Source organism: Camelina sativa, chromosome 19 (assembly GCF_030686135.1).
Source record: "Camelina sativa cultivar CO46 ecotype springtype chromosome 19, ASM3068613v1".
NCBI lineage: Eukaryota > Viridiplantae > Streptophyta > Magnoliopsida > Brassicales > Brassicaceae > Camelina > Camelina sativa.
In genome coordinates, this window is record NC_141898.1 from 7,793,039 (window position 1) to 7,808,195 (window position 15,157).

Below are 15,157 nucleotides of genomic sequence, written 5' to 3' on the forward strand. Positions count from 1 at the left end.
CTTTGATGCTTTCGAGGATTACACGGACGCCAAACATACGGGGGACTATCTGGTTCGTTCTTCGAAATCTATATCTTCTAAAACTTGTTTTGTAAACTTTTATCCTCCGGTTTGGGCAACCAACCTTGGAGTTATTTTCTAGATTAATGTTTGGTTGAAAAAAAAAAAAAACATCATTAATTTACAATCATTAACTTATCATCACAATGTTCCTAATTTTTAGATCTTCCACCAAAGCATTGCTTTAGACACTAAATTTTTCTTTGACTATTATTTGTTATATAACTTGTAAGGTAGGGCTTATAAACTTATTAATTTTTTATCTTATACCACGGTAGTGTTTTGGCTTTCCAAGTTGGAATTTGTATCCGATTCCAATTTTATCGCGAGTTTAAAATGAATGATTAAAAGAGAAAAACAAAGTTATTCCAAGTTGCTTAAACAGAAAGAGTTCCTTGAACATAATGAATGAAGGAAGTATAAAGATTATGGAGAAGATAAAAGAAATAGGTTCCTTCTAAGTAACGAAAAAGGTCTATCACGGAGAGTGTTCGTTCATTCAAGCAATAGGGATCAAACTGGGGAAATTAATAGCGTGACAACATCCACCATCCACGAAATCGATTTCAATCTTTCTTGACATATCTCCCCTCACGATATAAATGCAAACGTGGTGAGTCTCGTCGTAACAACACATGACGAAACTCTTTTCACGTATATTATCAACAAAGTAACTTGGAAAACGTCCGTTGTACTGGTGAGACAATCTGGGCATGTCCGGTAATGAAACATTCATGAACTTAATCCATACCACATCTTTCTCATCGCCATTTCTTATTTTATTCTTTGTCACCCAAATCTCAATCTCTCTGGTTCTATAGCATTGTTCTAACATCGAAAACCGTTCTCCTCTGAAAACCGAGAGGTAATGAGTATCTCCGTCAGAGTTCTTCTTACACGGTAGCATGCAAAAGTTCTTCAATGTCTTCTTCGAATAATCAAATCTTCGGATGAAATAGTCACTCGTCTCGGTGTTATAAGCAGTCCAATAAGAATTTCCGTTGAGAGAGATATCAGCATCTAATGGTTCTTCTATAGGCGATTCGTTGTAAGGGGCATTGATAACCTCCCACGTCTCAGATGCACAGTCGTATATTGCAAGTTCTTCACCTCCTATAATCCCTGACTGAGAATAATACGCAAATATCTTGTACCCCATTTCAGGTCTACTACGGTTGTATCCTATCCCACATAACAAGAACAAATAACCCTCCTTTAGAATCTGTTTACCTTGTCTCATCGACGGATTCCAAACTACGGTCCCGCTCCCTTTCGTAGAAAGTTCACAACTCAACAACCCATCGCAATAGTTGATGGCGTAAGATTCCCAAGTGGGAATATCTAAAAAAATCCGACGCACCTCTATCGCGAGATCATCAAGATTGACATCTATCGAAAAAATCTTACCATCATACATTAAGATGACCTCTGGACGGGCATGATCCAGTTCGGTGTTGACGAAACTTTTCTCTTGAAAAAGTGCTTTCCATTGTTTGCAAACAGTTCCAAATCGAACAAGTGATTTTGGTGGAACCCGAGAGAGGATTTCTTCCACCATATCCCACGGTAGGTTCACTGACGCCATAGGTATTTTCTTTTGGGAAGTTAAAAAATTAATGTACATTGAAAAAATAATTATACATATAGTGGGATTTTTATAAGAGAAATTTACTAGTTATCCAACTCCATTAGAATTTATGAAATCTGCAAAAAAGAAAAACTCTGGAAAGAGAAAATTAAACGAGAATAAAAGAAATAAGAAATATATTGTTCTGATAATTATATAAAGAAACTTTAAAAAAGGAAATGAATATGAAGAAATACGAAAACTTAGGGGTGTTATTGGTTTGTGATTTAAATAGTCTTTAAGAATTTAAATGTTATGTAATATGTTGTTATTATATCAAGATTTTGTTAGTTTGTGATTTGTACAAAGTTATTTAAAATTTTAACAAATTTGGGATTATTAGATTTAGACTTTTATAAAGTCAATAAAAGTTTTGTGTTGTCCAATTAAAGCAAAAGAATCTAAGATTGTTAATGAATTCAATTATTATGTTATTTCTTCATGATTTTATACACTTTTTCACAAAAAAAAAAAAAAAAAAAAAAACTCATTGAAAGTATCACTAAAAATACATAGATAGTTTGGAAGACTTTACAAGATTTTAGAAAGCTAATCAACAAAACTATAGAAAACTCTCTTAAAAAACATTTCACTTATTCACTTCTGATTATTTTATTGAAGTCTTCAAAATTCTTTATAAATTAAAATCCAATTAATTCTTTATAAATTAAAATCCAAAAACACTATATTAACTAGACGTAAATTTATGTATCTTAGATTTATCTCCAAATATAAATAGAAATACTAATACTGGAATATAATGATTAAAGATAACTATCAATCAATACAATAAAAACTTCCTTGTTTTGTATTGTATTGAAATCAACACACCTCAATTTTTGTATTGAAACACAGACTGACAAATGAGTTAAAATGAATACCCAATCAAATTAAAACAATTAATATACATCAGATTTTTTAATCCTAGGTGGACAAACCTAAAGAGACAAACGACTGTGCGTTTAATCAATTTATGGATTATTTCTTCTTCTTCGTTGTCGTTTATACCATGGGGTCGACTGTGCTTGTGCGTTTAATCAATGATCGATATCTTCTTTTTTCTCGCCGTCTATGGTTTTCGATTAGGGGTTTAATCATCTTCACATATCGCCAACGATGAGAAGCATTATGAATTCGAGGAGTACAGAGTTTATTGATTCGATCTAAGTTGCAGCTTGTCTCAGTTGATTCGATGTGGTGATACTGATACTATGATATGAAACTAACAAGAGATGGGAAATGTATTGTTTGACAAGTTCTATTGTTTGACAAGTTATATTGTTTAATATATTGCTTCCAAGTTCTATTGGAGTATTTTGCTGGACAGTCTATCTGAATTATCATCAGCCCAAGAGATGACCCGTGGTGTTGAGGTAGTTATTGCTTATTCATGACCAACCATCGTCTTTATAATTCAATTGTCAGTCGGTTGAGATTCTCATACTCTTTTCAAGGTTTGGTGAGGAAAAACTCTTCATAAGTTGGATTCACTATTGTTGGGCGTTTGCCAGGAGTTCAAAGAAGATAGTTATGTAATGGTTAGTAATTATCGAACCTGACTAATTCTCATGTTACACATCTTTATAGCTTTCTGTTTGAAAGATTTAAGTTAAATTGGAAGCTGATGATAAAGTAGCAAAATCAAATCGTTAAAGTAACTTTGTGTAAGAGCAATCATGTGGACCGCATGTAATGCAGTTTCATAGATAGCATGATGAAGGATGATGCTTTTATAATTTTTCAGGTGGGTATCTATGGTTATACTGCATATTCAGCCCGCAAGTTTGGACTTCAGGGTTTAGCACAAGTACCAGAAGTTATTGCTGATGACATTCACGTCACTCAGGATTTGAAGAATGTGAGAAAACGATATCAGAAGCCTTTTTTTAGATTCATTATGGATGCACATAGTAGATATTCTAAGTATAACACGTGAAGGGAGCTAGGAATTAGGATTAGGTACTGTTATTAAATACTTAGGCAATTAAATGCTTATAAGAGTTGGAAACAGATTACTACATAAAACTATACCATCAAAGTTGATATCATTAATTTAAATATCATCAGCCAAAATTGATTAAATAAAACAAAACAACTAACAATAATAATGGTGCTACAATGTATCGTAATACAAGAAAAAACAAAATTGATTTTAGTCTACAATTTCATTAGAATATTAAAAAAAACAATCAACAACTAATAACAAAAACCTAAAACCAAAAATATTACCAATGAACATTGTCAAAAAGTATATTAATGATTTTTAATTGCAAACACCATACAAAAATTATCAAAAAAAAATTAAAATAAAACAAAAAACAATCCCACGTTAAAAAGAAATGCTTATGAAAATTGAAAGGTTCTTTGTTTAATAATAATAAAAAGATGATGATTACAGTGACTTGTCGAGGTTTCTTTTTACAGAGCTCAAAACTAAAAATGAAAAGGAAACCCACGTGAAGGTAGCTGTGACAAGGATTGCTTACAAAACCATAAGCAGAAGTCCATAATCAATCGGTCAAAGGAAGGAGATCTCAACACTACCTACTTTCACTGAGTAGCTGTGATAAGGAATGCTTGCGAAACTACAAGTCACTTCTTCCTCACATGCCCTCTGCAACAAATGCTACAATCCTAACACTAAGAAGCCAGGAACTTCTGCAATCATAGATTACAGGCCTATCTCGTGTTGTAATACTGTCTACAAGGTCAATATCAAAGCTACTGATGATTCGACTCAAGCCTATACTTCCAGAGTTGATATTACCCCCAATATACATAGTTTTTGTCCAAGGAAGACTATTAGTGGGAGAGTGCTCTTGTTGCAGCAGAGATAATGAATAGTTACGGGCATTGCTAAAGCATTTGATACGATCAGATGGGAATTCATTCTAAGCTGTCTAAGGGGATTACATGTTCTAGAACTCTCTATCTAAGGTCCCTATCTTTTTTTTTTTTTTTTTTCTCATTGTTATGAATTGTCTATCTATCACACCTTTTGAACAAAGCCGCTGAGGAAGGAAAATTTAGAAAGCAAAGCTTCAGTGATGATATCTCTTCTAATCACATCTTTGTTCTGCAGACGACCTTGTTATCTTCAGTGATGGATCTCTTCTAATCAATTCAGAATATTTCTTCAGATCCTCAGGGAGTTAGTGTCCAAAAACCTTCCTATCTGCAGAACAGCACAGGACAAACTCATGGATCTCTTCCTATCAGATACCTAAAGGCTGTTCCTTTGCACTAGAAAACTCACTCTTACCAATACCACTAATTATTCATCAAGTAAAGAGTAAAAAATTACCTCCACGACAAGATGTTTACCCTTTACAGGACTTCTAAATGCATTCATCTTTTGTGTTGCCAAAGGCTTGTACCCGAACACTGGGAGGACTGGGGATCCGAGATGTGAGTTTCTGGAACATTGCTTCTACGCTGAAACATGATTTGGCTCATCTTCTTTAAAGCAGGCTCCAATTGGGCGGGATGGTACGAAAGGGAAGTGCTTCATGATAACCTCACCTTATTCTGGACAGTAAAGATAAACGCAAGACACTCATCGGAGGACAGATTACTACACCATCAGAGACAAGATGATTTGGATGGCGGCGATCACGGTAGATTGGAGAATTGAAGAAGAAGAGAAACCGACGATTGGAATAGTTAGTTGGTACAGTTAAATTAAATCCTTCACTTGGTTACTACGTGGTTCAATTTCCTAAATTAATTTCTGGTTTAGCAAACTGGGCCTTTGCTCTTAAATCACTAGCTCCGGTGGGCTTGGTCTCTTGCTTTTAATATCGAAAACCAATTCTCAAAAAAGATTTTACTATATAATAAAACTGAATTACACAACTTACTTTTCTGTGTAGACTATACACTATACTCAGCCTGGGCATTAATACCCATTATCCATATTCGACCCGTTACTCGGCTCGTACCCATCCCGAAAAAAAGGTACCCGCAGCTTTAGAGTCGAATAAAAGGTATTATAATTATATTATCCGTGAGTAAGGGACGAGTAAAGGGTATTAGTTTAGTTTTCAATACCCGTTCCGTTACTCGTCCATTTACCCGTTTTGTTACCCGACCCGTAAATACCCTTTAATATTTTGTATTATTATTATTAATTATTAATTTATAAATATATTATAGAGTTAAAGTTAAAACCTAAGTTTAACTTAGTCCAACTGAAATGATATATACGACTCCCAATTGAATTAATATTTTATTTTTATTTTTTAAGTTTGTAATTTTCTAATTTTTGGACTTATATGTGACCTATATGTTGCATACATTTATGAATTTTTCCTTATCGGATTTTGGAATATGAAATTATTATTGCGATTATTGACAATTTTTTTATAAGATATTCATTTATCCGGGTAAGAGTAAAGGATCGGGTATTTAAAGGGTCAACTATTTTTTTCTGGGTACCCGTTATTTAAGGGTCGAGTATGAGTAACTTTTTTCTGTTACCCGTGAGGTCGGGTCCGGTAAAGGGTATGAGAAAATTCAAGGGTACCCGTCCCGTGCCCAGCCCTACACTATACAATATGGATTAAAAGATTAATTATTTAATTATTTGATAGGTTATAGGTTATATAGGTTGTAACCATTAGTTAAATCTCAATTTCAAATCCTCTAAATAAGAATATTCCAAAAAAAAAAAAAAATCTCCACAGAATATTTAAGTAACTATATATAGGCAATAAAATCTCAAAAATTAATCACTCTTCCACGGATTAAGAGTAATTTTCGATTATACTATTACTAGCAACAAAATCTCAAATCCTCATATTTAGCATATGATTTTATTGCATATTGTTTTATTCATAACAACTTTTAAAAACAATCACATAAATTATATTTTATACAAAAATTACAATATAAATAAAAGGAATTTCAACCCGTGCTTTAGCACGGATCTTAATCTACTATGATACTAAAATGACTTACCAACAAATTTCAGTGACCAAGTGTAACCATTTTGGAATCATCATATGTACAAAAAACTATAAAATAAATAAATACTGTACGTAGATGAATGATATAGTAAGAACTAAGACATTAAAGTTGTTGCAGCTTTATTGGCTTACTGAATTATTAAATTATTTAAGATTTTTTATAAAATAAGAGAATATATATTTATTGCAGATCAAGTACCACACAAAGTAAATAGATCAAGTACCACACAAGTATTGTTTAAAACCAAATACTAGCTCTATCATACTCCAAATAGTATTTAGGTTGACACGACTTGGTATAGGAAAAAGTCGTCACATATGGCACCAGTGCGCGTCGTCCCACCCAACAGTAGAATCCCCTCCTTGCCACCCAGGTTGAAGGTTGTTGATGCGCACCACGCCCGGGGACTAGGACTGTCCTCTGCATTGAACTTGTCCACACGCTCCCACTTTAATGTGGACAAGTTCAAGGAAAATAAACCACCGACCGCTTGACCATCAGTCGTTTCACCTCCAAATAGCAATATGTACTTTTCCCCGAAAACTCCGCCACTAGCAAAGCCACGCCTCAGGCAAGGCTTCTCGCCTGACGTCTGCAATTTTTTCCACGTCTTTGTTGCTGCATCGTAGCAGTAAACATCATTTGACACCACTATGAGTGCTCCTTCCACCACTACGAGTGCTCCTTCACTTGGGACGAAGGAACTATCCGGGGCCGGATTCTCTAACCAGTTATTTGTAGCGGGGTCGTAGACGGCCATTGTCTTGAGCCGACGACCCCTGCTACTGACTCCCCCAAAGACATAGAGCTTTCCCTCAAACGCTACCATGGAATGAAAGCTACGAGGAGTAATATTTTTGTCTTCTAGAAGTTTCCACTCGTTTTTAATGGTGTCAAAAGAGTGAAAGCCGCTGTATTTACCCGAACGGTCTTCGCCTCCGTACACATAAAGCGTCGATCCTATAGGCACCATACTTGCCCCAACGCAAGCGAAGTCCGGTGCCTGTCCTGTGGCCGGAACAGTTGACCAATTCTTTGTTGCATAGTTGAAGACATGCATTTCTTGGTCGCAGCTGATCTCTCCACCAAACGAGTATATCTTCTCTCCGACTTGGGCTATGGCTTTTGAGCGCCTTGGTCCAGGGCTCGCTCCCTTTGGCACAATCTTGCAAAACAAAAAAACCCTCACAGTTAGCGTCTTATGTCTTAAAACCGACTATTCTGTTTGGTTGCTTATGTGTATGTAAGTGACGTACAGTAGGGTATTAAGTAGCAGGGCTGAGTAATTTACCTCCATCCATTGACCACACAACTTCGGAACTGATGGAAAAGATACGAAGACGCCCAGAGCGCGTAGGACTTCGCTGCTTGACCGTCCGTGGAACCCAACGATTTTGTAGGCGTCGAAGGAGTACGTCTGTAATCTAGAGGAGATCACTCCACAGAACATACTCTTTCCGGTGTATGTCTTAAATTCGAGCGCCGTTATACGTTCATACTGTTCCCAGATGCTGGTCATATAAACGACCACGGAGACGAGGAAATCCCCCTCCAAGTCAAACTGAATTTACATAGAAATTGTTAGAAAATGTACAAATACTATAGGTATACGAAATATAAATTCACGAAAATATACCTCTTCTATGTAATCCTGCTTTACTTCATCTCCGTGGACTCCTCCGGAGAATTCTCTGTTGCCATCCCGGTAGATAACTTCAATGAATGAGATCCCAGCTGATGTTCCTCTTCCAACACGAATCCTCTTCACGTCCTCGTGCTTTTCGTCACTCCAGATTGATCCTCCAGACCTACCTACTGCGTCTAGCTTTTGTGGTGGCGCAGGACCGAGATGAACTTTTAGTTTAAGGATCCCTTCACCGAGCCTCCCATGGAAGCCCACGACGGCAGGCGTCACCTCAGAACCCGTTAGTTGAAAAAGAACTTCAGGATGCACTGGCTCCCGCGTACCGAATTTCCTAGAAGTCCTCCCGGCAGAAGTTATGAAGAAAAGACTTCTTAACTCCAAGAAGTGACCTTCCGTCCCGTTTACCGAGGTTATGTATTCGGTAGGGTAGTCAAATACGAACTGCAGTCAATAAAAGAAAATTAGAAATCATTCGGTAGAATTTTATCTATCATGAACAAGTAAAAGAAACGAATTTGTAACTGTACCTCTTCTGCGTTCCCCGTGTCAGTGCCGTGCTGCACTTCTATCGTTTGGCCATCGCTTCTATCATAGATTACTTTGAGAAATATCACGCCGTAACTTGAGTCATCTCCAACGAATATCTTCTTAATTCCTTCAAAAGAACCGTCATCAAACCTCTGTTCAGCTGTCGCCATTGTTTGTTTCCCGCAAAGTTTTGACAGATTAATAACGAGAAAAGAAATAGATGTGACGACAGAAACCACACAAGGAGAGATGTGAAAAATGAGAAAGTAACGAGAGAGACCAGATCAGGAGAGATAGAGTGTGTGTTATGAGAGCAAGTTAAGAGAGACGAGACACGAGACGACTATATATATAGTTGCAGGGCAAGAAATATATTAGGGCATTCCCATTGGTTTATAGAGAGAAGAAACAAAAACTTTTGTGGCAGGGGTATCTTTGTAATCTTCAGTTTCTGTTTCACACTGACAGAGAGAGATGCAATGTTTCAAAGATACTTTCTTCGAAACTCACCCACGATAATACTTACAAATTTGTTTGTTTTTGATACAATACCATGTTAACAAGTTTTCCTTAATTTTTTTTTACTTTCTATTACATGTCAGTCTCAAACATTTATTAGAAAGCATTATAATGGAGAATATATATTATTTACATATTTTATAGATTTATCGTATCTTTTCTTAATTTGGTCTCCAAAAGATAATACCTTTTTGTAGAGTTGTATATATATTTGATTTCTGGATATAAAGGAATATACAGAAAATTCATTATTTAATCTCTTCTTTATTTAATATGGTATCAGAGCAGATTGCTTGTTGGGCCACCCATGAATGTTGTTTCCACGTATACCGACGCTTCAGATGGTCATGCCTGAGCGTGAGGGGGTGTTAGTGTGAAATATCCCACATCGGAAATATGTAAGGGATTTAAGTAATATATAAAGGGTTAGAGCCTCTCCACTCATTGCCAATTGGTTTTGAGTTGGAATCCCACAGTAAAGCCCGAATTTAATATGGTTTCAGAGCAGGCATAAAATCTTTTGATTTGATCTTGGTTTTGTGACAGAATTTACGATCTCTTTATTGAACCTGTTTTATTTTTTTCTGTGACGATGACCGAAGACAACAAAACGATGGTGTCTACGAAACCGACAGCGATGGAGATTCAACGATGAATGATTTCTCCATACGACTTGACCTCGAACGACAATCCCGAAAGCATCATATCACGTCCTCTCTTGAGAGGAGATAACTACGAAGAGTGGGCCACCAACTTGGAGACGGCTCTTTACTCACAAAAGAAATTTGGATTTCTCGATGGCTCCATCAAAGCCCCAACCGAAGGATCACCAGATTACGATGATTGGAAGCCAATCAATGCATTGATTGTCTCTTGGATTAAGATGACAATCGAACCGAAGCTGCTGTCCAATATCTCACACAAGCCACTAGCACGAGATTTGTGGGAACACATAAGAAAGAGATTTCGTGTTACCAACGGACCTCGAGTACAACAATTGCGCAAAGAACTTGCAAATTGTCAACAAGCTGGGATGAGTATTGAGGCATACTATGGAAAGCTTACGAAGATTTGGGATTGTCTTGGATGTTATCGACCTCCGTTGAGCTGTACATGTGGACTTTGCACATGTAATTTCGGTGCCGAAGAAGAGAAGAGAAGAGAGGAAGATAAGGTTCATGACTTTGTGATGGGACTTGACGAAGAAATTTATGGAATGGTGAAATCTAACCTTCTTTCTCAAGAACCGTTGCCTACGCTTGAGTATGTTTACTTGAAGGTGACACAAGATGAGGATGCTCGGTTGAAGAAAAAGAATCCAGAAGAAAAATCGGAGAACATGGCATTTGTGGCACAAACACAAAAGCCAAAGTATTGAGGAGATGACAGAGACATTGGAATTGTCTGTTCAAACTGTGGACGAACAGGACATCGATCTGAGACTTGTTTTCAAATCTTGGGATTTCCGGAGTGGTGGGGTGATAGACCACGAAACCGTGTGGGTCGTGGAAGAGGAGTCGGACCATCAACCGGGATTTCACGAGGAAGAGGTGGAGTTGCTCGTGCAAACGTGACAAGAGTAGTTGGACAGACCAACATTGGAGTGGCAAACGTGGCGGTCACGGATGCAGACAAAACAGCTGTGTGCGGACTCACAGACGAACAATGGCTCAGTGTTAAGCGTGTGATGAACACTGCGGCCATCGGAGCGACCGAACAATCATCGGGTAAGTTGCTTTCTCCTTCTTGGATAATAGATAGCGGAGCGACTCATCACTTGGCTTGTAAGAAAGAGATTCTTACGAATTTAAGAACATCGATACCAACACAAATAATTTTGGTTGATGGACGGACAGTGGTAGGAAACACAGTTGGAACAGTTGTATTAAACTCTCATCTACGATTGATTGATGTGTTCTACATAGAAAATCTAGGGTTTGAATTAATATCGATTTCACAGTTGATGGAGGAAAATAATTGTGTTATACAAATGTCTGTTCCATTTTGCATTGTTCAGGACCGCACTACGAGGATGCTGATTGGGATAGGTAGACCAGTTGGAGGTTTGATGTACTTTCAGAATATGGAGATAGTCGCAACGGCAAAGGGTCACACAAGTCAGTTTGTGGAGTTGTGGCATAGGCGTTTGGGACATCCATCTTTGAAAGTAGTGCAAAATTTGTCTGGTTTTGGTTTTATTAGCAATAGTAGTGATTTATCGAATAAGGTGTGTGAAACTTGTATCCACGCAAAACAAACCCGTTGTCCTTTTCTGTTAAGCAATAATAAGACTTCAGAGATTTTTGTAATGATTCATTGTGACGTTTGGGATCCGTATAGAACTACGTCATTCTCAGGAGCAAGATACTTCTTCACCATAGTTGATGATTTTTCTCGTGGTACTTGGATTTATCTTATGAATGCAAAGAGTGAAACTCCGACAAAATTGAAATACTTTCTTGCTTTGGTGAAATGACAATTTGGGAAGGAAGTTCGAACGATCCGTAGCGATAATGGCAGTGAATTCATGTCATTAACAACATATTTTTTAGAGGAAGGGATCCAGCATGAGACATCGTGTGTTGGAACACCACAACAAAACGGTCGGGTGGAGCGAAAGCACTGGCACTTACTTAACGTGGCTCGAACGGTAATGTTTGAGGGACACTTACCGGTTGAATTTTGGGGAGAGTGTGCACTTTCAGCTGCATATCTGATTAATCGAACACCATCGATGGTGTTGAATGGCAAGACACCCTATGAAGTGTTGTATGGAAAACAACCTTCTTACGATCATCTTTGTGTGATAGGATGTGTTTGTTATATACGTAATCAAGATAATAAGGGTGACAAGTTTGTAAGTCGCAGCAGGAAATGTGTGTTTGTAGGCTATCCTCATGGAAAGAAAGGATGGCGTGTGTTTGACTTGGAAAAAGAAGTTTTTTTTTGTGTCACGAGATGTGGTGTTTCGTGAAGACACCATTCATTTCTTGTATACACAAAGGAGTATAACTGAAGATCTTTTTGCTGATAATGCACATGCAGCTCTCACAACTGATGATGATCAAGGAGGTCTGGTGGGAACTGATCCGATGGTAGTAACTAGTGAAAATACGAATGTAGTTCTTGATAGAATTGAAGTGTATCTGCCAGTGAATATATAATCGAATGAAAGCGATATTGATCACGTTTCTACTGATAATACTGAAGAAGATGATGATATTGAGCAGCACGCCAGCGACACTCCTGCACAGGAACACGTCACGGCTCCTTTGCGTGTTGGTGAACGGGAACGCAAAAATCCTGGGTATCTTAAAGATTATGATACCAGTTTCGTTTGTGTAGGCTCCGACAAGCCATATCCTATTGCAGTTGTGGTTTCGTGTAGTCGGTTCTCTGAAAATCATAAAGTGTTTTTGGGCGCGATCACTAGTGCGCATGAACCACAAAGTTTTGCAGAAGCAATGAAAGATGATCGATGGAAAAATGCAGTGGGTAGTGAAATAGGTTCACTTGAGTTAAATAAGACATGGACACTTGAAGATCTTCCAAAGAACAAAAAGGCAATTGGTTGTCAATGGGTGTTTCGTATAAAGCATCGTTCCGATGGGACAATCGAACGGTACAAAGCGAGACTGGTGGTGTTAGCAAATCGACAAGTTGCTGGAGTAGACTATGGTGAAACTTTCGCTCCAGTTGTTAAAATGACTACGGTTAGATCCTTTCTCTCTGTGGTTGCAGCTCGAAACTGGGAAGTCCATCAAATGGATGTACATAACGCATTTCTTCACGGAGATCTCGAAGAAGAAGTGTATATGACGTTGCCACCTGGATTTCCTTCACGCAACGATGGTAAGGTATGGCTGTACGGGCTAAAGCAAGCTCCACGTTGTTGGTTTGTCAAGCTTGCGTCTTCACTCGAACAATATGGTTTTGAACAGTCATTTGCGGATTATTCTCTTTTTATCTACAAGAAGAATGGAGTAGAAATCAGGGTACTTGTTTATGTGGATGACTTGGTCATCACGGGAAACACAGTTCAAGCGATAGAAGACTTTAAAAAATATATCAACACATGTTTTTACATGAAGGATTTAGGTGTGTTAAAATATTTTTTGCTTATCGAAGTTGTAAGGAGTCCAAAAGGGATTTACTTGAGTCAAAGGAAATATGTACTTGATATCTTGGCTGAGACCGGATTGTTGGATTCGAAACCGATATTCTTTCCTCTTGAACAGCATCATCGACTTGGTTTGGCAGTTGGTCCGTTTCTCTCAAACCCGGAACAGTATCGATGTCTAGTTGGTAAATTGATTTATCTTGGTGTTACTAGACCCGACCTAGCATACTCGGTGAATATCTTATCACAATTTATGAGTGCTCCGCGAAAAGAACATTGGGAAGCTGCTATTCGAGTTCTTCATTATTTGAAAAGCAGCCCAGGCCAAGGAATATTGCTTCGTGCGGACAGTGATCTTCAAATTTATGGGTGGTGTGATTCCGACTATGCAGGTTGCCCAATGACACGACGATCTTCGACTGGTTGGTTTATTCAGCTCGGACAGTCACCAATCTCTTGGAAAACAAAGAAACAAGATGTGGTGAGTCAATCTTCTGCTGAAGCAGAGTACAGAGCAATGGCTATGACGACCAAGGAGTTGAAATGGCTGAAAAACCTCCTTTTAGATTTGGGTGTAGTTTTGACGCAACCGATGCGGCTTTACTGTGATAATAAAGCTGCTTTACACATTAGTGCGAATCCGGTTTTTCATAAAAGAACCAAACATATCGAAAAAGACTGTCACTTTATCTGAGATGAAATCAAGTCGGACAACATTACCACAGCTTATGTCTCCACAACAATACAACTTGCGGACATTTTTACAAAAGCTTTAGGACAATAGAAATTTGATGAGTTTCGAGATAAGCTGGGCATTTTGGATCTTCATGCCCCAGCTTGATGAGGGATAATAGAGAATATATATTATTTATATATCTTATAGATTTATCCTATCTTTTCTTAACTTGATCTCCAAAACAATACCTCTTTATAGAATTGTATATATACTCGACTTCTGGGTATGAAGGAATACACAGAAAATTCATTATTCAATCTCTTCTTTATTTATCACATTAACGATTGAGTGGTCCACAACATTCATCCGATGCCAATTTCCTCACGTTTCCTATTTTTGTTTTGTATCTGTAATTTTGTTTTTAGCTACATGTTTTACATTACAAAGTTTATGCGTGGTCCACGAGGAATTCAAACTTCCGTTCAAATCTGAGATTTCAACTTCATCTTTGTGTCCAATAAACACCAATGTTTCTTTTCCACCCCATATTTAAGCTGTCGCTATTAGAAATTTTCGAAAGACAAAAAACATGTGATAGTATCATATTAATATCTAAATTCGAACATGGTACATGAATTTTCGTAACTGGCGCCATTCTTGATTTTCTTATAACTACAATACTATGTGCACTATTTCGATTGATCATTGATGGATATCATTTTACTCTGATTTAGTAGAATAGAAAAACGAATATGAATATTTTAATTATAAACAACTAAAATTCACTTTAAAACGAAAAAATTAAACTAAAACCCTAGAAAAATGAATATTTTATCAAGAAAATGATTAAAATGTTATTTCATTATGCAATTAATCTTTCATGCTTGTTATAAGCTCACACGTCATTTCCATTATAGGGAAGTTACGTTGTTGTATACTATTAACTTTTGACGTTCCTTGATGTAATACAACAAAATGTTACAAAGTTATCTCTATTTTCTTCTTTTACTTTTT

General features: G+C 37.2%; 1 protein-coding gene, 2 long non-coding RNA genes and 1 pseudogene across 4 annotated transcripts; 1 reads left to right on the top strand and 3 right to left on the bottom strand.

The window, feature by feature from the left end:
- Nucleotides 1–404: 404 nt before the first annotated feature.
- LOC104765512 (putative F-box/kelch-repeat protein At1g12170 pseudogene) lies at nucleotides 405–1,883 on the bottom strand (annotated as a pseudogene). Its single transcript, XR_015591315.1, has one exon. The product of XR_015591315.1 is annotated as a putative F-box/kelch-repeat protein At1g12170 pseudogene (transcript).
- Nucleotides 1,884–2,698: 815 nt separating this feature from the next.
- LOC147920298 (uncharacterized) lies at nucleotides 2,699–3,792 on the top strand. Its single transcript, XR_015590544.1, has 3 exons — nucleotides 2,699–3,060; nucleotides 3,142–3,225; nucleotides 3,432–3,792. It is a non-coding gene; the product is annotated as an uncharacterized LOC147920298 (long non-coding RNA).
- Nucleotides 3,793–4,016: 224 nt separating this feature from the next.
- On the bottom strand, nucleotides 4,017–5,383 carry LOC104765513 (uncharacterized). Its single transcript, XR_763888.2, has 2 exons — nucleotides 4,992–5,383; nucleotides 4,017–4,862 (listed from the first exon to the last, which is right to left on the bottom strand). It is a non-coding gene; the product is annotated as an uncharacterized LOC104765513 (long non-coding RNA).
- Nucleotides 5,384–6,773: 1,390 nt separating this feature from the next.
- Nucleotides 6,774–9,148, bottom strand: LOC104765514 (thiohydroximate-O-sulfate sulfur/sulfate-lyase (nitrile-forming) NSP2-like). Its single transcript, XM_019240837.2, has 4 exons — nucleotides 8,828–9,148; nucleotides 8,292–8,741; nucleotides 7,947–8,216; nucleotides 6,774–7,820 (listed from the first exon to the last, which is right to left on the bottom strand). The coding sequence occupies exons 1-4, from the start codon at nucleotides 8,996–8,998 to the stop codon at nucleotides 6,933–6,935; spliced, it is 1,779 nt and encodes a 592-aa protein (XP_019096382.2). The 5' UTR covers nucleotides 8,999–9,148; the 3' UTR covers nucleotides 6,774–6,932.
- Between the last annotated feature and the right edge of the window lie 6,009 nt (nucleotides 9,149–15,157).

Bases quoted from the DNA above. Each gene is read 5' to 3' on its own strand.
- LOC104765514 (XM_019240837.2), bottom strand. From the start codon at position 8,998: ATGGCGACAGCTGAACAGAGGTTTGATGACGGTTCTTTTGAAGGAATT. The intron at 8,742-8,827 runs GTACAGTTACAA...TATTGACTGCAG, and splicing joins ACACGGGGAACGCAGAAGAG to TTCGTATTTGACTACCCTAC. The intron at 8,217-8,291 runs GTATATTTTCGT...ATGTAAATTCAG, and splicing joins AGCAGGATTACATAGAAGAG to TTTGACTTGGAGGGGGATTT.